Source organism: Carcharodon carcharias, chromosome 3 (genome assembly GCF_017639515.1).
Source record: "Carcharodon carcharias isolate sCarCar2 chromosome 3, sCarCar2.pri, whole genome shotgun sequence".
Lineage (NCBI taxonomy): Eukaryota > Metazoa > Chordata > Chondrichthyes > Lamniformes > Lamnidae > Carcharodon > Carcharodon carcharias.
In genome coordinates this window covers 126,910,351-126,933,318 of record NC_054469.1, presented here as the reverse complement: position 1 = coordinate 126,933,318, position 22,968 = coordinate 126,910,351, and the positions used below count along the sequence as shown (strand labels likewise).

Sequence of the window (22,968 nt, the reverse complement as noted above, 5' to 3'; positions counted from 1 at the left end):
GATGTGAAATTTCTGTAATAGTTACAGACTAAACTCTAAACTAACAAGTTAGAGATTGTCCATTCCAGTATAATTAATCACTTTAAAGGCATTCTAAGTCTTAATTGTTGCCAAACAACTTTTGTAGCACTGAAATTAACTTTTACAAATGTGGGGTCTCATTCCTTCAAATTTAAATGATTGTTGAAGATTTAAAAATATTTTAAAAATTAAACTTTTTCTTTATGTCTCTTTTATTTCTCTCTCATAATCCAATCTTTCCCCGTTTTTAGTTTGCTTACTGTATTATATTTGACAGTAAATTCACCATTCTAATTCACACTATCTGATGCATGATCTGCTCTGCTCAATAATGACTTTTAAATCTGTTTGGTTAAGGAGATACACAATTGTTTTTCCCTTTCGTACAGGAAGCAGATGCCTATGGAGGCTGATGTACTCTTTGGATAGTTGACTGACAGGGATTTCCACTGTAAAACTCCAGAGAAAGACTATGGTGAAGGATATGTCTGATAAATAGTTGGCATTCAGAGCAAAATCTGAGGAAAGACGATTTGGGAAGATAGCACCCTGCTGCTCCTGTAATTAAAAAAATAAAAATAGATGCATAACTTTAGTGAATATACATGTGCTGACTGTGAAAAGTACTGAAAAGTGCATTATATTGGTTAATTCAAATGGATATTGTTTCAGTATAAGACTCACAAAAAAGAGAGAAATTGCTTTACTATTTGATGAAATACTTTTGAAGTGTAGTCACTTGACAGAACATTAACAGATAATTTAGGAAACTGCAGCAGGTTGCTATTTTAGTGTTTGTGTGTGTGCGCATGTGTTTATGTGAAGGAGATATGCATAGCTTCTTTCAGTTTTAAATGTTGCGGACAGGGTGACAGAGAACCATTGAAATCTCTGTTTTCTTCCTAACTGTCCATAATCAGTAAGCTTTTGAGAGGTTATGTGTGTGTGTATTTTTTAAACCCCCAAGTGTGTGGATGATTTGATTAACCAGCAGCAAGCTTTTTGTGGGTTTAAAATAAAGATAATTGTTTATTTAAGCACTCACCCTGAAATCTAATGCTACAACCTTCACTTATACAAGCTCACATACAAACACAATCATGGAAAGTACAGTCGAAGAGAATAGTGCACCTTTAAAACTATAAACAAAAGAATAGTTCATATTTCACATGATTGTCTTGTTCTGGAAAACAAGTATTGCAGGACTGATGAAAAGACGTCTTCACTCCTTAAGTATAGTTATGGTGAATTCAATAGCCAAAATCATTTTCAGGATTTTCTTGAAGTGGTGGACTTACTGCAGGTCACGAAGCTAGTTGCTTGTATTCTTGCTAGCAGAAGATCAATTTGTTGTATTGGTAGACCCCAAAAGCAAAAGGCTTGGAGATGTAACAGTGTTACAGGGTCCAATTCTTAAAGGCACAGATGCTGCTGCTGCTGTGTCTTACTTTCTGCAGTCAGCATTTAAAAAACACATGAACATATAAACAAGGAGCAGAAGTAGGCCATTTGGCCCCTCAAGCCTGCTCTGCCATTTAATAAGATCATGGCTGACCTGATAGTAACCTCAAATCTGCATCCCACCTATCCCCGATACCCTATTATCCCCCCCGCTTACCAAGGATCTATCCACCTCTGCCTTAAAAATGTTCAAAGACTCAGCTCCACTGCCTTTTCAGGCAGAGAGTTCCAAAGATTCATGACCCTCTGAGAGAAAATATTTTGCCTCCGTTTTAAATGGGCCACCCCTTATTTTTAAACAGTGACCCCTAGTTCTAGATTCTCCCATAAGAGGAAACATCCTCTCCACATCCATCCTGTCAAGACCCCTCAGGATTTTATATGTCTCACAAGCTGTCTTGCTATATGTCTGTACAACTGAAGCATAACCTCCCTACTTTTGTATTCAGTCCCCCTTGCAATAAGTGATAACATTCTATTAGCTTTCCTAATTACTTGCTGAACCTGCACACTAGCCATTTACAATTCAAGCACTAAGACACCCAGATCCCGCTACATCTCAGAGCTCTGCAATCTCTCACCATTTAGATAATATGCTTCTCTTTTATTCTTCCTGCCAAAATGGAAAATTTCACATTTTCCAACATTATACTCCATTTGCCAGATCTTTGCCCACCCACTTAACTTATCTATAACATTTTTGTAGCCTCCATATGTCCTCTTCACAACTTACTTTCCTACCTGTCTTTGTGTCATCAGCAAATTTGACAACCATTCCATCCATCCCTTCATCCAAGTCATTTATACAAAGTGTGAACAGTTGAGGTCTCAGCCCTATTTCCTGTGGCACACCGCTGGTTACATCTTACCTGAAAAAAAAACCATTTATGCCTACTTTCTGCTTCTTGTTAGGCAGCCAATTTTCCATCCATGCCAATATGTTATCCCCTAAACCATGAACTTTTATTTTCCACAATAAACTTTGATGTGGCACTTTATGAAATGCATTCTGGAAATCTAAGAACAGTTCATCTACTGATACCCCTTTATCCACAGCACATGTTACTTCCTCAAATAGCTCCAATAAATTGGTTAAACATAAGTCAGAAATTTTCATATGGTGGGAGGGCTCGGCAGTGACAAGTGTGGAGCTGATCGCTGCCCGGGATTGGCTCCATGCTGCCATTTTGTGCAGGCGGGCCAGTTAAGGCCTGCCCTTCGGAATTCATGACCCCCGAGATCAGCTGGAGGGGGGGGGTGGCGGCAAGAGTCCAACGTCCGCTGGGTCCAATGGTGACCGGTGGCTTGTTCAAAAACACTACAGGCAGCTGTCCTAAGGCTGCCACTGATACCGGTTACATGGTTGAGAACATCTTTGGAGAGCAGGCCAGGCGGGTGGCCAGGTCAGCAGGGCAGTCGGCCCCGAGATTCTCCGATGAGTGCCTTGCTGCCCTCCTTGAGGAGGTGGCAGCACGCTGTAAGATCCTGGTCCCAAGGGATGGGAGGAAGAGGCACCCCCACCTAACAAAACATGCGTGGGAAGAGGTGGCATCACGGGCCAGCTCCCACGATGTGGTGAGATGCACCTGGGTGCAGTGCTGCAAGGGGTTTAATGACCTGTGATCGGGAAGGTTGAATACCATGTTGGCCTGGGTCACTTAGCACAGCAGTTACGTTGCCCCCCTCAACCACGTCAGAATTTTGTTTTTGCATTCATTAATTCATGGGATGTGGGCTTCACCAGCTGGGCCAGCATTTACTGCCCATCCCTAGTTGCCCCGAGAGGGTGGTGCTGAACTGCCTTCTGGAACCGCTGCATGTGGTACAGGAATACCCACAGTGCTGTTTGGAGACGAGTTCCAGGGTTTGAACCCAGCGACAGTGAAGGAACAGTGAAACAATTCCAAGTCAGGATGCTGAGTGACTTGGAGCAGAACTTCCAGGTGGCAGTGTACCCATGTATCTGCTGTCCTTCTCCTTCTAGGTGGTAGTGTTCGTGGGTTTGGAAGGTCTTAGAGTGTGAGTGGCAAATGTGATGAAGGCAGCATCTGGGCAAGGGGGTCAGCCCTGACTGCTTGGAATGAGTGTATGGTGGCTCCAGGATCATGAATCGGATGAGCCCTGCAATGTTTCACTCAGGTGGGGGTGGCAAGGCTGGAATGGCAATGCAGGTACAGGGTGGGCTAATCAATGCTCCTCTCTCCTTTCAGGAGAAGACAGCCCAAAATAATGCAGAGTGGCTGTGAACTGGCAGAGGGCAGCCCCACCTTCTCATCATCACCAGGTACGAGCTGGAGGGGTTGGGGTTGGAAAGGCGCCATGTGCCCAGGTCAAACGGTCGTGGTGAGGTTGGGGTGCGACTGGTAGGTAAGAGTGCCATCCACTGAGGTCACAATGTCTGTCAATGCAGATATTCCACTGTTGACTGTATATTGATTTCAGCCTCCAACATGGGATCCCCATTGATAATGGAAGGAGGAACACATCCTGATCCGGGTGCCAGGCATGCACATTAACAGTGTAACAAATTCTACTAATAAAATGTCCTTGTTCTTCCTTTCAAGCTCGCCAGAGTACACCCAGACTCAGGAGGCAGAGGGACCGCCACTGATCCCTGAGGGCACAGAGGACATTACTGTACCAGTATCACACCCTCTCAGCCAGGCAGGCACAAGCGCAGATGCCAGCACCTCAGTGGGGTTAAGATCATCGGCTGGTATCTTGGTGCACAGTGGTGAGGGCACTTCACACATACTTGAGGTACAGGCTGGAGCAGAGAGTGCCCAGGGCACCGGTGGTTGGATGAACATGCTCAGTCGGTGGCTGATGATGTGCCTCTGGAGTCGTCCCTGAGGAAGCAGATGCTGGAAGTCCAGCAGGGTTTGCGGGAAGATCTGGCGGAGATACATGAAGGAATGCATGCCATGGTCTCCGTGATGGAGGAGCCGATGTGGAGCATGAGAGTAATGCAATGACCCTCATAGCCAAGCATAATGCCTCCTCCATGGAAAGAGTGGCGACTCTCATGGAGAGGCTCCTCCAGGAGAACAATTAGGTTTTCCTGGGGTTGCGCTCGGACCTGCAAACCCTCACAGCGGCACTGACCTCAGCTGGTCAGTGTCAGTGTGGGAGATGGATTGGGCACCCAGTATCCCAGCTAGGTGCCCATCCATCAATAATGAGCAGGGAGGTCCAAAGCGACCTGACGTTGGCGCACGAGCTGCTTGTTTTCTCTGTGGGCTCCTCTTAGGGTACTCCAGATGACGGCAGCAGCTCCTGCGCCCCTTTGCCAGTGACTGTGGCATCCAATGAGGCTGCAGCGACTGGGGAGATGCCAGCCGTGCCACTGGCCGCCCTCTCCCAGTCATGGCCAGCACAGGCTCCACGGGCCAGAGAACGATCGCCAAGGCCATCAAGGCCAACAGGACAGCAGAGTGAGCAGGCTGTCTCCAATGCCGGTGTCAGCGAGGGAGTAGCACCTCGACGTAGCACCCACAAGCAAAAATGTAAATCATCTTAGGCAACAAAATGGGCCTATCACTAGTGGTTTACTTTTGCCTTGCTTTTAGGTTACTGTTAAGTTGGTGTGCTGTTCAACACTTTTTAATGTACTTTGATTTCTGTATGCCAAGCTGCAATTTATTAAATGTTTTGGTTCTCAACAAGCCTCTGGGTGCTTCATTAGTTCTGGTGAAGGGGAACCCATGATGTTATGAGTGACTTGTTTGTCCTTGAGCTTTATTGAAATGACACATAGTTCACGCTGTTGACCAAGCAAATGTTCCTGTCAGGTATCGAGTATGGAGCCTGCATCCCTGGCATGTGTTGGTGGTTCATCTTTGCTAGGCTAGCTGAAGGAGCATTGGATCAAAGCCTCCTGGGTGTCCCTGCCTCCCTGTAGGTTGCGGGGTTGATATCTATCGCCTCAGCGTTCTCCTGAGCGTGCTCATCCTCGGACTCACTACTGGAGCATCTGCGCCTACATCTTCTTCCTCCACTGCGCCCCCCTTTCCAGTGCCAGATTGTGGAAAATGCAGCATGCAACCATTATCAGTGACACATGATCTGGGAGGTATTGGACTGTGACCCCAAATGGTCCAGGCACTGGAAACGCAAGTTGAGAAAACTGATGGTTCTCTCTACCACGGACCTTGTGGAGATGTGGCTCCTGTTGTTCCACTGCTCGGCTTCTGTTCTTGGATGGCGGAGAGGCGTCATGAGCCACTATTTGAGGGAATAGCCCTTGTCACCCAGCAGCCATCCATCCAGTTGGGCTGGAGCCCTGAAGAACCTTGGCACCTGGGAGTGTCTGAGGATGTAGGTGTCGTGGGAGCTGCCTGGGTACCTTACACAGACTTGCAGAATCTGTATCCTGTGATCACATACTATCTGCACGTTCATGGAGTGGAATCCCTTCCTGCTGACGAAGGCACCCGGCTCACCCACTGGTACCTTGATGGCCACATGTATGCAATCCCCTGGACGCGGGGAAACCCAGCAATCACGGCAAAGCCTTTGGCTTGCCCTGCCTGGCTGGCCTCGTCCGAGCAGTAGTGAATGAAAGCCAATGCACTCCTGAACAGAGCGTCTATCACCAGCTTGACACAACTGTGGACAGCTGAATGGGAGACTCCACAAAGATCACCCACCGACCACTGTAAAGAGCTGAGTCATAGAAGTTGAGGGCAGCCATGATCTTCAGCGCCACTGGCATGGAGCGTCCACCCACACAGTTGGAGCTGATCTCAGGGCCGATCATCTGACAGATGGAGGTGACTGTCTCCCTTGAGAGAGGGAGCCTCCTTCGGCACTGCGCCTCAAACATATTGAGGTAGCTGCATCGCTGTCTGTAAACTCTGGCAGCAGGGTAGTGGCATCTTCTGTGACCCCTTCCGCCTTGGACTTCCTGTTGGTCCTGCGCCCCTTGTGCCTCTGCCTGTCCTCCCATAGGTGCCTCCCCTGGAGGCTGAATCTGGGCTCCTGGCTTCCTCTCCCTTCTGGCCCTCTCTTCCTCCTCAGAAGAGGTGCCTCCATTGGAAAGCACAATCCCCATTCCCAAGGTAAGGGAAGGCTGTCTTATACCTGCAAGACTCCAAGTGTTGTGATTCCTCCAGAGTCCTGAACTGAAGCCTGTTCTTTCTGTCAAAGCAGCTCTGAAGCGACTTGAATTTGTCCTGTTCACACAAGCAAGTCACAGTAAGTCATAAACTAAAGTTCTAACTACTCGCATTAGCCTCTTATCCTGCCTACGGATGAGGTTTATAAAAATATGGCCTACCCGCCTGCCGGTTGTGCCTATGCAATGCACCGAAAATTGCACGGGCTGCAAAAAATCGTCTTCAATTGCTGCCTCAAGGGCTTTAATTGGCCCGATAATGAATTGCGGGTGCTCCTTGGAACTCATAGCGCCCGCCTTCCGAAATATCACAGTGACGTTGGAACACACGCCTGACATCATCGCGTATCATTTTACGCATCAGCATGTCAGGCCCAACCCCGCGTGCCGACCAGAAAATTCTGCCCATAATTTCCCTTTCACAAAACCGTGTTGACTCTGCCTGATTACCTTGAACTTATCCAAGTGCCTTGCTATAGTTTCTTTAATAATAGCTTCTAACACTTTTTCCTATGACAGATGTTAAGCTAACTGGCCTGTAGTTTCATGCTTTCTGTCTCCATCCCTTTTCGAATAATGGAGTAACATTTGCTATCTTTAAATCCAAGGAGACCTTCCCCGAATCTAGGAAGTTTCGTAGAATTAAAGCCAATGCATCAACTATCTCACTACTGTTTCTTTTAAGACCCTAGGATGAAGCCCATCAAGACCCAGGCACTTGTCAGCTCCAACAATTTACTCAGTACCACTTCTCTGGTGATTGTAAGTTTCCTGAGTTCCTCCCTCCCTTCCACTTCCTGATTTATAGCTGCTTGTGGGATGTTACTTGTATCCTCAATATTGAAGACTGATACAAAATGCCTGTTGAATTCATCTGCCGTTTCCTTGTTTTCCGTTATCAATTCTTTAGACTGACTTTCTTTAGGGCCAATGCTCATTTTGTTAACTCGTTTCTTTAAAAAGTATTTATAGAAACTCTTATTACCTATTTTTATATTTCTGGCTAGCTTTCTCTCATGGTCTATTTTTTCCCTCCTTATTAATCTTTTAGTCATTCTTTGCTGTTCCTTATATTCTGTCCGATCTTCTGGCTTTCCACTTATCTTTGCACAATTATATACTTTTTCATTAAGTTTGATACTATATTTAACCTTTCTAGTTAACCACAGATGGTGTGTCCGTCCCTTGGACTTTTGTTTCCTCATAGGCGTGTATCTATTCTGTGTATTCTGAAATATCCCCTTAAATGTTTGCCACTGCATCCCTATTGACCTATCCCTTAACCTAACTTGCCAATTCATTTTAGCCAGCTCTGCTCTCATGCCCTCATAATTGCCTTTATTTAAGTTTAAAAACATAGTCTTGGAACCACCCCTCTCTCCCTCAAACTGAATGTAAAATTCAATCACATTATGGTCGCTGCTACCTGGGGTGCCTTCATTATGAATTCATTAAATAATCCCAACTTGTTGCACAATACCAGGTCCAGTATAGCCTTCTGTCTGCTTGGCTCCAGGACATGCTGTTCTAAGAAACTATCCCAGAAACATTCTATGAATTCCTCATCTAGGCTACCTTTGTCCATCTGATTTTTCCAGTCTATATGTAGATTAAAATCTTCCATGATTATTGCCGTGACTTTCTGATAAGCGCCGATTATCTCTTCCTTTATGATCTATCCTACCATGTGGTTACTATTAGGGAGCCTGTACATGACTCCCACAAGTGACCTCTTGCCTTTACCACTTCTCATCTCTACCCAAACCGTTTGCATATCCTAGTTTCCTGAATTTAGGCCACCCCTCCCTATTGTGCTAATATCATTATTAACTAACAGATCCACCCCGCCACCTTTTCCTTGCTTCCTGTCCATCCTAAATGTCATATATCCTTTAATGTTCAGGTCCAAATCCAGGTCCTCCTGCAGCCATTTCTCTGTAATTGCTATTAAATAGTATTTATTTATTTCTATGTGCACTCTCAGTTCATTTGTTTTGTTTTGAGTGCTTCGTGCATTCAGATGCAGGGCCTTTAGTTTTAACCTTTTACTTTTCTTATAACGTCTAGTCTGATCTGTTGATTTACTGTTAGATTTGTACTCTCTATCCCTTCCTGTCACAGTCTGTTTTTCAGCTCCCGTAATAAAACCTTTATCTTTTGCCTTGCCTCTATACTTTGATTTACCACATCTTCCCAAATTTGTACCCTTTCCCCCACTACTTAGTTTAAAACCCTCGCTACATCCCTAGGGCATAATTTTTCAGTTGGCGAGCGAGGGTGGACCTGACATGCCGGCGTGTAAGATGACGCACAATTTCATCAGGCGTGCGTCCCGACATCACCATACAGTCCCACGGTATTTCATTCGGCGGGCGCGCACCAGAGTCAGCTGCGCAGCTGCCGAAATGTAAACAGCCTATTAAGGCCATTAACAAAGCAATTATTGTAATTGTTAATGCTTCCCATCCAACCTTAAGTTTGGTGGGCAGATGAAAAGCCCAAGTGGCCTTTCCATTTTTTTAGGAACCTCATCCCAAGCTTTTATTAAATAAATTTTTAAAAATTCATAAATATAAAAACATGACCCAACTCATGTGACACAGTCACATAAGGGGACAAGTTTAAATAAATTTTTAAACCTTTTATTTAATAATTTTAATAAGTTCCGTGCTGCAGGGAGATTGAAGCGCTCTTTCACACGCATACACAAAAGAATGCAGGCCTTAACTCTCCCTCCTCCCTCTGCAACCGGTCGTGTTTTACCCTGGGTGGGCCTTAGATGGCCCGCCCGCGTAAAATAGCGATGCGGAGCCAATCATGGGGAGTGATTGGCTCCGCACCTGCCCCGGCCCGCTCCCGCTGAGCCCTCCTGCCATGTGAAAAATTCTGCCCCTAGTTATGCAGCTTGCAAGAACACCAGTCCCAGCACAGTTCAGGTGTAGACCAACCCAACGGTGCAGACCCCACTTTCCCCAGTGTTGGTGCCAGTGTCCCATGAACCGGAACCCGTTTCTCCCACACCAGGCTTTGAGCCATGCATTCACCTCCCTTATCTGATTTGTCCTATGCCAATTTGCACATGGCTCAGTTAATAATCAAGAGATTATGACCTTTGAAGTTCTGCTTCTTAATTTGGCACCAAGTTCCTCATACTAACGATGCAGAACCTCCTTCTTTGTCCTGCCAAGTTATTGGTACCAACCTGGACCACGATGGCTGGATCCTCCCCTTCCCACTGCAAGTTCCTCGCTATCCCCGAGCAGATGTCCCAAACCCTGGCACCAGGCAGGCAACACAGCTATCTGGACTCATGCTCTTTGCGGCAGAGAATGGTGTGAATCCCTCTGACTATACAGTCCCCTACTACCACTACATTCCTTGTAACTCCCCCCGCTTGAATGGCTTCCTGTACGACAGTGCCATGGCCAGTTAGCTCATCCATCCTGCAGCCCCCACTCTCATCCAAACAAGCTGAAAAAACCTCAAACCTGTTGGGCAATTGCAAGGCTCGAGGCTCCTACACTCCTGCCCTCTGGGTCCCCTTACCTGCCTCACTTGCAGTCACACCCTGTCACACCCTCCTATGCCTGACCACTGACCAAATCAGAAGACTCTATCCAAAGAGGTGTGACCGCCTCTGGAATAAAGTGTCCAGGTAATTTTCCCCCTCCCTGATATGCCACAGTGCCTGAAGCTTGGACTCCAGCTCAATAACTCAGAGCCGAAATTCCTGCAGCCACAAACACTAACTGCAGATGTGTTTGCCCTGGATCAAATCGGTATCCAGAATCTCCCATATACTGCAATCGCAGCACATCACCTGCCCTGCCATTTCCAATATGTGATAATTAATTAGCAATTGCTAATTAATTGATTATAATCAATAAAGCCTACACCTCCCAATAGGTTTTGGCACTGCCAGTAAACTTTACAATACCAATAAAACAATACAATACTTACAATTCTGACAAAATTAATAATACCAGTTACTAGTTTACCTGCTCCTTCTGCTGCGCCAAAGTGGAAATCAAATACTGGAGGCTGAAAAATAGTACAGGGAATAAAGCACCTCCTCCCTCCCCTTCACCGATCTCCCCACTCAGCAATTTGTGCTTCTTGCAGTAAACCTTACCTAAAGCACCTCTTTCCCCAACGCACTGAATTCCCACTCTGAACTAAATTCCCAACTACACTCACTCAATCTTTGTCTCGCTCAGGCCGAAGTCTCCCCTCACTCACCATTTGCTTCTTACTGACTGTATGCGTTAAAAATCTCTTTCTTAAGTAGAGCTGTGATGAGTTACTCTCTAGCTTAGCTTCCTGCTGCAGTAATCAACACCTATTCAGGCAAGAGCTTTCAGACGATTGACAGATAACTGCTACTAAGGCAGTTGCCTGTTTAACTAGGCTATTTAATTTACTTAAAGGCTGCTCATTCTATGTCAGAATCTGACTCTTACTCTAAAATTGAACTTGAAAAAGATCTACCAGTTGAATTCCCACTTTGAACCGAATTCCCAAATGTACTCACTCGGTCTCTGTCTCACTCAGGCCAAAGTCTACCCTCACTGAACGTGCGCCTCATACAAATTTCAAAGGGACAAACATGGCTGCCTTACCATGTGACTCCTCACCACTGCAGTTCCTTGTCCAAATATGATAGAGGTCTGGGGTTGATTAGCACACACCATTGTTTGAAGACATTCACCCTGAGGGGGTTAAGACAATCATCTTCTTTGTTTCAGGAAAAAAACCCAATTCAATTCAGGAATGTCTTTAGGACGGGGTATCGGACACCTCTTGGTCTGGATTAGCTGAAGGATTTTCCCGTCTGCAATTTGGGGGCAGGGCCCGGTCACCGAGGGAAATATTACTCGGGATGACATCGGGAGCAAAATCAGCTGTCCGCCTGCCGACCTGTCAATGGCCAATTAAGGCCATTGACAGGCTAATTAACCTTGTTAAAGACCTGCCCGTCCAAGCTTAAGGCTAAATTCTGCCCCATGTCCTTTTGTCCTTGTGAGACAATGAGGCAGCTTTTGAATACACAAGCCAGGTCACCTGACATTTGGTGGCCATATTTGCAGCAACACATTGTACATTTTAAAAATAAAAGGTTCATTTCAGAGTCCATATTGAATAAAGTTCATATCTTGAAAGTTAGGAATATGACATGTCTGCACTGGGGATATCATATAGAATGACACTGAATCCTGAGAACAAATTGTCAAAATGGGTGCATGTTATATCAGAACTTTATGGATGAAGTACTTTGCCTCCAACTGCTCAAGTTAGAGAAACTTCAAGACATCTGTTATCAATCTAAGAAATCCACATAACTCATGGATAAAAGTTATTTTGAGGAGTGACTAAACTAAAATTGTAACTGTGTGAACTGAAGACAATACATTGCTCAAGTCATAAAACTGAAAGTCTCACATCACTTAAACTTGTTTTGTCTTGGTTGAATAAATATTATCAAATATTGAACTGGTTCCAAGATGCAGGAATAAACTGACAGGGAAGTATTTCAGCTTAAGAGGTAGGTTGTTGAAGGAAAAAGGGAAAATAAATGTTACATTATCTTCTTTGTTCAGTCTACACTGTGTCTCTTTTGGATAATCACAGCGTTGTATTGATTGAGGAAGTGGCCACTTAGGCCATGTCAATCACTCCAGTTGGCAGACAATGTATTCTGGTAGACAGTCTTGCACAAAATATGTGAAACTACAGGGGGAAAAATGCAGAAAGATTTGTATTTTTATAGTGCCTTTGAAATGTTTTTGAAGTGTTGTCATGTAGGAAACACAGCAGCCAATTTGCACACAGTCAGCTCTCACAAATACCGAATGTTATAATCACCAGATAATCTATTTCAGTGATGTTAGCTTAGGGATGAATATTAGTGTAAAATAATATATGCATTAATGCAATGCCTTATAATGTCAAAGTATGTCACAGATAATTTCTATGTTCTTTAAAATTCAATGAATTACAGTTATAAGATGAAGCCAGCAGCCATTAGTAAAAAGGAATAGCAGAAAACTGGGATTGTTCAGCAAGCTACTGCTAAATGAGAGTCTGAGCTGCATGAGAAGAACCTGAAATGAAGACTATTTCAAGCTTTGTGCATATTTGTTATTTAGCTGATCCAAAAAATCTAAGGCAATCTTATTGGCTGCATATCATAAAAAATTTATTACAATTATTAACATGGCCAATCGTGGTACAGGCCAAGAAGCAAATCAGCATGTTCTATTTAGAGAAACATTCATGGCTGTTATTTTTTCAGCAGTTTCTTTTATCTGGTGAAGAAGGACAATGCTTCCAAGATTTGATATTGTCTTCTTTCCAATTGATGTGGGAAAATTATTCTATGCTACAAAAGTTCTATTTACCCTGCTGGAGTAATAAGATTTGTTTAAATTAAGTGATTAAATATGCAAATAATTTGTAAATTGTTTCATAGTAGACCATGTTCATTGTAGCAATAAATGCTCTCTTTGGTAACCACTACACTAATGTGCTGACGTCTGTTTGTTTCTCAATTAGAGATGGTGGATGGTGCCAGGAACCAAGTCCATCTTTTACCTTGGGGTTTAGGAGACTATATGCTCCTCCCATTGCTAGTTGACAATCTCCTTTTCATAGGAATCTTCCTTTTCTCCCATTGCTGCCCCTGCATTTTTAGCTGAAGCTATTAGTTATTAACTGATTTTCACATCTTTTTTTATTCAAACCTTATACAATGACTTTTTTGTATTTAGTATTTTAAAGTTGCGATGCTGAATGAAGACAGTGACAATCTTTTACGATTGTTCCATCAAAACTTATTTAGTCTAATGACAAACATGGAAATGGTAAAAACAGAACAGATATCATCACATTGTTGCAGCATGATGACCCAAATAAAACATTTATTGTTGTAATGAGTGTTTTAACATTGCATAAATAAGTAGGCAATTGGCTTCCCATATTTTTGTTGTTGGAAATTTGTGTGAATTTTATCCCCTAACCTGCAAAGAAAAATGCTGCAGTTTCTTTACTCACGTCATATGAACTATAATGAACTAAAAGAGGCTCATACTTGGAGTAAACTGCTGATCTAAACTGGTGTTTGTCATTTCGAGTGTTTTTTTATTAGGCCACACACCCCATTACAAATTAAGCGCATTATCTAGACTGACACTTCAGGAAGGAATGTTGCATTGCGTAAGCTCCAGATGCACCAAAAAAGTCAGATCAATAAGACAGAACATGATGCAGTTAACACATATAAAATATACAGACCACAGACCTATTAACACTAACAGTCCCCTTTGATCAAATTTAAATGTGGAGGAACCAGCTTGAGGTAGGCTTCAAATGGAACTGGGGTTTTTTGGGAGGAGAATTCAGGTGCAGCTTTTGTGGTGGATTTGAAACAGTGGCCTTTAAAAGCACATTTGTTTAATGCTTCAAAACTGTTTGAAAATAGCTAGCAACCCAGAGTTCTTTTTTTTAACAGATGAAATAACATAGAAATCAGTGATTTGGCTTTAACTTAAACTAATTACCCACTGTTCTCACTGGAAAGACCAATGAAAAAGTTAAAACAAAAACAAAAATACCTGGAAAAACTCAGCAGATCCGGCATCATCTGCGGAGAGGAACACAGCTAATGTTTTGAGTCTGTATGACTCTTCAACAGAACTAAATAAAAATATAAGAGAGGTGAAATATAAGCTGGTTTAAGGGAGGGTGGGACAAGTAGAGCTGGATAGAGGGCCAGTGATAGGCGGAGATAGTCAAAAGATGTCATAGACAAAAGGACAAAGAGGTGTTGAAGGTGGTGATATTATCTAAGGAATGTGCTAATTAAGGGTAGAAAGCAGGACAAGCAAGGTACAGATAGCCCTAGGGAGGTGGGGTGAAGGAATCGAAAAAGGCTAAAAGGTAGAGATAAAACAATGGATGGAAATACATTTAAAAATAGTGGAAATAGGTGGGAAAAGAAAAATCTGTATTAATTATTGGAAAAAAAGGGGGGGATCGGAAAGGGGGCGGGGATGGAGGAGAGAGTTCATGATCTAAAATTGTTGAACTCAATATTCAGTCCAGAAGGCTGTATAAAGTGCCTAGTCGGAAGGTGCTGTTTCTCCAGTTTACGTTTAGCTTCACTTGAACAATGCAGCAGGCCAAGGACGGACATGTGGGCATGAGAACAGGGTGGAGTGTTGAAATAGCAAGCGACAGGTTGGTCTGGGTAATGCTTGCGGACAGACCGAAAGTGCTCTACAAAGCGGTCACCCAGTCTGTATTTGGTCTCTCCAATGTAGAGGAAACCACATTGGGAGCAACGAATGCAGTAGACTAAATTGAGGGAAGTGCCAGTGAAATGCTGCTTCACTTGAAAGGAGTGTTTGGGCCCTTGGATGGTGAGGAGAGGGGAAGTAAAGGGGCAGGTGTTGCATCTTCTGCAGTCACATGGAAAGGTGCCATGGGAGGGGGTTGAGGTGCAGGGGGTGATGGAGGAGTAGACCAGGGTGTCCCGGAGGGAAGGATCCTTGTGGAATGCCACCAGGTGGGTGAAGGGAAGATGTGTTTGGTGGTGGCATCATGCTAAAATTGGCGGAAATGGCGGAGGATGATCCTTTGAATGCGGAGGCTGGTGGGCTGATAAGTGAGGACAAGGGAGACCCTATCAAGTTTTTGGGAGGGAGAGGAAGGTGTGAGGCCGGATGCGTGGGAGATGGGCCGGACACGGTTGAGGGCCCTGTCAACGACCGCGGGTGGAAAACCTCGGTTAAGGAAGAAGGAAGACATGTCAGAGGAACTGTTTTTGAAGGTAGCATCATCGAAACAGATGCGACGGAGGTGAAGGAACTGAGAGAATGGGATGAAGTCCTTACAGGAAGCGGGGTGTGAGGAGCTGTAGTCGAGGTAGCTGTGGGAGTGGGTAGGCTTGTAATGAATATTGGTGGACAGTCTATCACCAGAAATTGAGACAGAGAGGTCAAGGAAGGGAAGGGAAGTGTCAGAGATGGACCATGTGAAAATGATGGAGGGCTGGAAATTGGAAGCAAAATTATTAAATTTTTTCAGGTCCAGACAAGAGCATGAAGCAGCACCGAAGTAATCATCGATGTACTGGAGAAAGAGTTATGGGAAGGGCCTGGAGTAGGACTGGAACAAGGGATGTTCCACATACCCCATAAAGAGACAGGCATAGCTGGGGCCCATGCAGGTGCCCATAGCCACACCTTTTATTTGGAGGAAGTGAGAGGAGTTAAAGGAGAAATTGTTCAGTGTGAGAACAAGTCCAGCCTGACGGAGAGGAGTAGTGGTGGATGGGGATTGTTTGGGCCTCTGTTCGAGGAAGAAGTGGAAAGCCCTCAGACCATCCCGGTGGGGGATGGAGGTGTAGAGGGGTTGGACGTCCATGGTAAAGTGGAGGCGGTTGGGGCCAGGGAATTGGAAATTGTTGATATGATGTAGGGTGTCAGAGGAATCATGGATGTAGGTGGGAAGGGACTGGACAAGGGGATAGAGAATGGAGTCAAGATAGCAAGAAAAGTTAAGCTTTGTTCATTCAGGAGTAACTGAGATTTGAACAGAATATTAAGTTCTAGTTACTACTGAGCTACCTCTCCAGTCCACAAAAATTAATTCAACAAGCGTGGAGTCTTATTCCATTACAAGAAAACTTAAATGGCGCAGATCACTGACTTCCTGCCCACCCCTTTAATCCTGCTCCTCAGGCGCCGAAATTAGCAGCCACCTGCCATTTAAAAAAAATCGTTCACAGCAATTGAGCTTGATAACAAGGCAACTGGCCCAAATATTACTCTGCCCAAGCCATAATGAGGTTGGCGTGGCCAGGCTGGTGAGAGTGGGGAGTCTGCTTTTTCACCATCTGAGACGAAAAAGTGGGAAGGTGCATCCTTTGGGGATGTGTCCTGTGTGCATCGGGGGCATGCCACCAATATGATGTACTGTGCTTTGTGCCTCCCTTCTTGACCTCCAACGCCGGCCCTTCCACCCCCAACCACAGGGCAGAATTTTGCCTTTGGCATGTGGGATTGGTGGGGGCGGGCGGGGGCAGTTGGGAAACCAACCGCCGCCTGTGATCAACAGCCCACCGCGATTTCACACTTGCCCGCCCAGCGTGATACGCGAGCGCTGCCTGTGTGGGCGGGGGGAGGAGGGCGAGCAGACCTAGTACAAGAGAGCACTGAATAATCTCCCTGAGGCATGGAGCTGCCTCAGGGAGATGAAAAGATATTTTAAAAAAGTAAAGAGCAGATAACTGTAATGAAACATGACCTCACATGAGCACAGACATGTTTTTAATTAAAAAATCATTTTTTTTATTTGTATTTGTTTTTGGAAACCTCATCCCGCCCTTGGATGAGGATTCCAAAAAAATTGCAAAGGCTGCTTGGCCTTTTCGCCTGCCCACCAACAATTAGGTTGAGTGGACAGTGAAAAATTAACATCAATTGATAACTTAATGGCCTTAATGGGCGTTTAAATTGTTGGCGGGTGTGCTGCTGGCTCTGGCACGCACCCACCGACCGAACTATCGTGCGACTGTGCATTGATGTCAGCACACTTGGCTGACATCATCGCGCGTTATGTCATCCTCAGTCGGATCGGGCGTATGCCCACCAGCTGAGCTAAAAATTCTGGCCATAGCATTCCTTTCTGTCCTAAAGGTTCGGGACTTAACTTAGCCTGGAATCCATTGCTCTTCCTTCTGGGCCCTGTTTGCAGTCCTTCCAGTGCCCACTACTGAGTTCTGGCGATGCTGGGACTGCTGGAGCAGCTTGTCAATCAGATTGGCTGACAGCTCTTGAGAGTGGGACTTCCTCCCACGGAGGAGCGGAAGCCCCAGTCTCTGTTCCTTAAGGCCTCTAGCAGCATGTTATCAGTCTGTGATCTGCTTTTTAAATGGGGGACAAGCAATACACTCCCTTGTAAAATTCAGACCCACAACCCACCTTGCTGAATAAACCCCTTCAAACATAGGGCAGGATTTCCTGCTCGGCATGTGGGGGCGGGGACCGCTCGCTGACGCGTAAAATGACGTGTGGTGTTGTCGGGCGGAACTCTCGAAATCATCGTGCCCCATTTACATTTTCCGGCAGGCGGGGGCTCAGCAAAATCAGCTGTGCACCCGCCGACCTGTCAATGGCCAATTGAGGCCATTGACAGAGTCATTTAATTAATTAATGGACCTGCCCGTCCAACCTTAAGGTAGGCAGGCAGGCCAGGAGCCCCAGTAGGAATTAGAAAAAGCATGAAACCTCGGGTGGGATGAGGTTTCATGTAGGTTTTAAAAAATGTTATTAAAGTTTTAAAAAAAATTATGGACACGTCCCAACTCATGTGACCGTGTCATGAGGGGACATGTCAGGAATTTTTTTTTCTATTTTTAATATTTATGACAGAACAGTCAATCTCCCTGAGGCAGCACTTAGCCTCACGGAGATGAATGTGCTCTTTCGTGCGCATCCGTGACAGAGCACATTCTCGGGTTTAGGGATTCCCCCCTTCCACCCCGCACAGGGAGCGCATCACGCGTCCGTGCAGACGTCGTGCTGGGCGGGCCTTAATTGGCCCACCCATGCAAAATGGCATCATGCCCCCCAATTGGGGGCACCAATCGGAGGCGGGGCTGTGTGCCCACAATTCAACTTTGCCCCCGACAGGGGAAAATCCTGTCCATAGACTCAAACAGAAGTTTACATATTGTAGCTTCAATCATGTCTAGCTTCTGTGCTATATGCCACAAAACTTAAAGCACACAACTTTACAGCTGATGATTTCAAATTCAACAGTTACTACTGACTACATTTCATAGACAAGCTTATCCACAGAAATATGATCTATAATCCTTTGAAGCCATACCAAAAGGCAGTAGATGAATGCAGCCCTCATAATTACACTGATTTAACAGTCATCCATCAATATGGAATACATTCTCATTGTTCTACACTTTCACAGGATATGTACTAGGAGAAATGCACATTATAATTTGTAATATGGCACACATGATGTAACGCTGTGCTCCTGCAACAGATGATTTTATGGGCAATTTTACACAATCGATAATCATCATGATAGAGTATTCATGCTAGATTAAATAATGTTCTTTGATATTATTTATTGGCTTTCAATTTTGGAATAATCATATTGATGTCCAAATTTGTAAAACTGTTGCATAAATAGAATGAGGAATGTAATATGAAACTTTGGGAAAGACTGCAATGTGAATACATGGAAATCTATTGGTACTTCAATATATATGGATGTATTTCAGTAGATCCATATCATTCATTCTTGCTCCTGAAGCCTGTTTGTATACTTATATAGTTTGATGAATAGATTGTTCAGTTTTTTGCTACCCCTTTCCCTTGCCACTGCCCCCCTTTGCTCCCCCTGCCCAAATTTTGCTGTTATAGGTGACTTCCTGGTTTGCTTGGTGGTTGCACCAACTATAAAAATATGTTAAAAATGCAACCAGCCAAAAGTGCATTTTTGTCACATCGCATCCTCCACTTTTTAAAGAAAAGCTCATTACAAGTCTCATTTATGATAGACATGTCACTGCACCTGCTACTTCTTTTGATTTCTAAATTTCACAGGATTTGTGGTAACCTGCCGGATCAGAGCATCACTCCACACCAGGCTTCATATCCACTGTGCTGCAACCTGGTCGAAAGCCACACTGAGCCTCAGTTAGATTCAATTCTGCCACAATGATAAGTCTGTTCAGGATGATGCGAGCAAAGACATTTCCTGCTATGGCATTGAAGGCATGAATATGTAATTGGAAACCCATCTCAGGGTCACGTGTGACACCAAGGTTATGAGCAGTTTGGTTCAGCCTCATATAGTTGCCAGGGAGCGGTATGGAATCAGTGGGCTAAGGAGCAATGTGGAATTCCCGCTTCTAAGTGTTTGTAATCGATCTGGTTTGTGGTGATCAGGAGTTGAGGAACAATATCTAATTGCACAGTCCTGGGACCGGTGATAATGGCTTCAGTCATCCTAATATTTAATTGAAGGAAATTTCTGCTCATTTAGTACTTGATCTCAGACAAGGGGTCTGATAATTTAGAGATAGTGGAGCATTCCCTCAGTACTCCAAAGAAGGGTCAGCCTAGATTAAGTGCTTTATTCTCTGGAGTGGGATTTGAATTCATAGTCTTCCGACTTGAGGTGAGGGTGCTCGGAGTTAGAGGTTGACACGTCCAAGTAAGGCTAGTTACACTGTAATGGAAGCATGTTCATATGGCCCAAGATTTTAAAATTAAATATAATGAGTTACTGACTCAATCTGAGATAATTAAGTCACATAGAATTTACAACACAGAAACAGGCCATTCAGCCCAACAGATCCATACCAGTATTTGTGCTCCCCACAGTCCTCCAACCACCCTACTCACCCATTCCCATCAAATACATCCTTTTATTCCTTTCTCCCTTAACTACTCCATGTGATAGCAAGTTCCACATTCTAAACAGTCTCTCGATAAAGAAGCTACTTCTGAACTCCTTATTTGATTCCTTCATTTTGGCTCCTTTTGGATTCTCCCACAAGAGACCTTTATCAGGTCGCCACTCGGCCTTGTCCTTTATAAAGAACCGCAGCTCTTAGTAATAGTAACAGATAACAATAACCTGTCGGCATCACCCTTGCAAATCTTTCTGTACCTTCTCCAGTGCATCTGTGGGTGAGAGAGGGAATTCTTAAATAGAAGAGATGCATGTAAACAAAAGCATTATGCATTTAGTGAAAACTCCAGCTTTTAAAGGAATTGCAGTCCAGCTTTAGCAATTCCCAAATAGTAAAGCATGTAACTAATGTTTACTAAAAACAAAAAACTGTGGATGCTGGAAATCCAAAACAAAAACAGAATTAGCTGGAAAAACTCAGCAGGTCTGGCAGCATCGGCGGAGAAGAAAAGAGTTGACGTTTCCAGTCCTCATGACACTTCAACAGAACTGAGTGGATTTAAGGAGAGGGGTGAAATAAACCAGCTTATAATTCACCCCTTTCCTTAGATTCACTCAGTTCTGTTGAAGGGTCATGAGGACTCGAAACGTCAACTCTTTTCTTCTCCGCCGATGCTACCAGACCTGCTGAGTTTTTCCAGGTGATTCTGTTTTTGCTTTGTAAATAATGTTTACTTGCTGATAATCTTTTAAATGAAAACCCTGATGGTGCAACTGGTGTTTACTCTCCTGTACCGCGGACTCGGGGCACGTCATGTTCCAGTGGGCCGGCTGCCACCGGCCACTCCAACCATGTGATGATTGGAAATTGCCAAACTCCGACCCGCCTCTTCTCCTCACTTCCCTGTTTCTCTTCTCCCAGGCTGCGCAATTAAAAATTGTTCCTCGCCTCCCAAAGCGGATCCATTACAAACACTTGCGAGCAAGAGTTCCGCGAGCCGAGTCTCTTTTATTCCTCCACCGAATATGGTGCTGCAACTGCAATCCAACCTGACTCTTTCGCAGGGGGTCAGGCTGATGTTTTACGGCTTGACCCCCAGTGAATCCACATTCAGAGAGGTGGGGGAAGTACAGGACTACGTCCAGCAGGTGAGCTGCCCGGTTTTGCCCCAACCTGTCAACAGGTTGGTTTCTTTTCTTGCCTGTCAGCTTTCAGGACAGGGACTTGTTACAGTTTTCCTTCCTAAATGTCAATATCTGACCAGGGAGTTAAATAAGTAACAGGCCAAGTAGACTGGACTGCACAGTACAGGATATGACACATTCCTGTGTTACAAGTCAGTGACAGGTTGAAAAGTTGCGCCGATATAAAACACAGGAGGCAGCTCTTGCACTCTATATATTATGTAAAAACATACCAATATCTTCTCATCTCAGCCCCTTTACCATTCCCATTCTTGCTTTACAGCTAGGCTTAGACAGATAGTGACAAATGGGCAGCTCCACTTCCTGTGTGCCCAATGTGATTGCAACTCAGCCTGAATCATATAGCTAGACCTCAAGTAACCCAAAATTTATTTTATCACTGGTTTCAGCTGCAACATTGAAAGGCAGCAATGTATTCAAGGATTAACATGATGGCATCAACCATGGTGCTTACCAACTTCTGAACTGCAGGTTCCTTCCTACACTTGACACACACTCCAAACCCTGTATTCTGAAAAATATTTACAAGTGAAGTTCTAGATGAAATTATTATTGTTGTCACAGAAAATTGGCCAGGGCTTTGCAGTAGTAATGACGTTTTATCACCTCCCAAATCTGTGCCCATCTTTCTTGGAACTACATGTTTGAAGCCCACCAATCCCCCACCACAGTGTCAAAAGGACTTATCAAAGTCACAAGTGACATGCTATGTGACTGGGATAAAGGTAAACTATCTCTCCTCTTCTGAGCATGTCTGCAGCCTTTAATGCAGTTAACCATGAAATTCTGCTCCAACACTTCACCACAGTCTAGCTGGATGAGGCGGCCCTTGCCTAGTTTAATTTTTATCTGTCTAGCTGTAGCCGGAAAATCATCTGCAATGGCTTTTTTTCCTTATGACTGCCATCCCTTGATCCCCTCCTATTTTTCACCCAAATGTTGCTCCTTGGCAACATTGTCCAAAAACATTGTCAGTTTCCACATGTACACAGGTAACGCCCAGTTGTACCTCACCACCGTGGATTTTGGCCCTTTTACTATTTCTAAATTATCAGCTCGCTTGCCTGACATCCATTTCTGGATGAGCAGAAGTTACCTCCAGTTAAGTATCGGGAAGACTGCAGCCATTGTTTTTGGTCCCTGTCACAGACTTTATTCCCTAAGCACCAACTCCATTCCTCTCCCTGGTAATTGTCTCGGGTTGAATCAGACTGTTGGCAGCCTGGTGTAATATTTGATGCTGAGATGAGCTTCCTGCCACAAATCAGGATCATTCCTAAGATCACTGGTTTACGCCTCCATGGCATTGCCTGATACTTCCCTTGCTTCGGCCTTTCTGCTGCTTAAATCCTCATCCATTTTTTGGTTTTTGCTATCTCTCGACTTGGTTACTTCAAAGCACTCCTCTCTGGCCTGCCTAGTTCTATCCTCCACAACTTTGAGGCTATTGAAAACACTGTTGCTTGTGTTCTGACTTGTATCAAGTCCTGTTTACTCATTTCCACTGTGCTGACTGATCTGCATTGGCCCTCAATCAAGTAATGCCTTGTTTTTAAAATTCTCCTTTTTGTTTACAAATCTCCCCATGGCTGCTTTGCCTCTCCCTATCTCTGTGATCTCCTCCAGCCCTACAACCCTGCATTCAGTCAATTATAGCCTCTCAAGCATTCCCACTGTGCCTTCAACTAGGCTATGCCTAGGTTTTATGACCTGGAATTCAC

General features: G+C 44.5%; 1 protein-coding gene across 1 annotated transcript in view; it reads left to right on the top strand.

Annotated features, from left to right (window-relative positions):
* The first annotated feature begins 20,971 nt into the window (after positions 1-20,971).
* agmo (alkylglycerol monooxygenase) overlaps positions 20,972-22,968 on the top strand; it is a 487,986-nt gene continuing 485,989 nt past the window's right edge. The window contains exon 1 of the mRNA XM_041183159.1: positions 20,972-21,190. Coding sequence (XP_041039093.1) covers positions 21,068-21,190 — 123 coding nt within the window. The 5' untranslated portion in view covers positions 20,972-21,067. The remainder of the gene's footprint in view (positions 21,191-22,968) is intronic.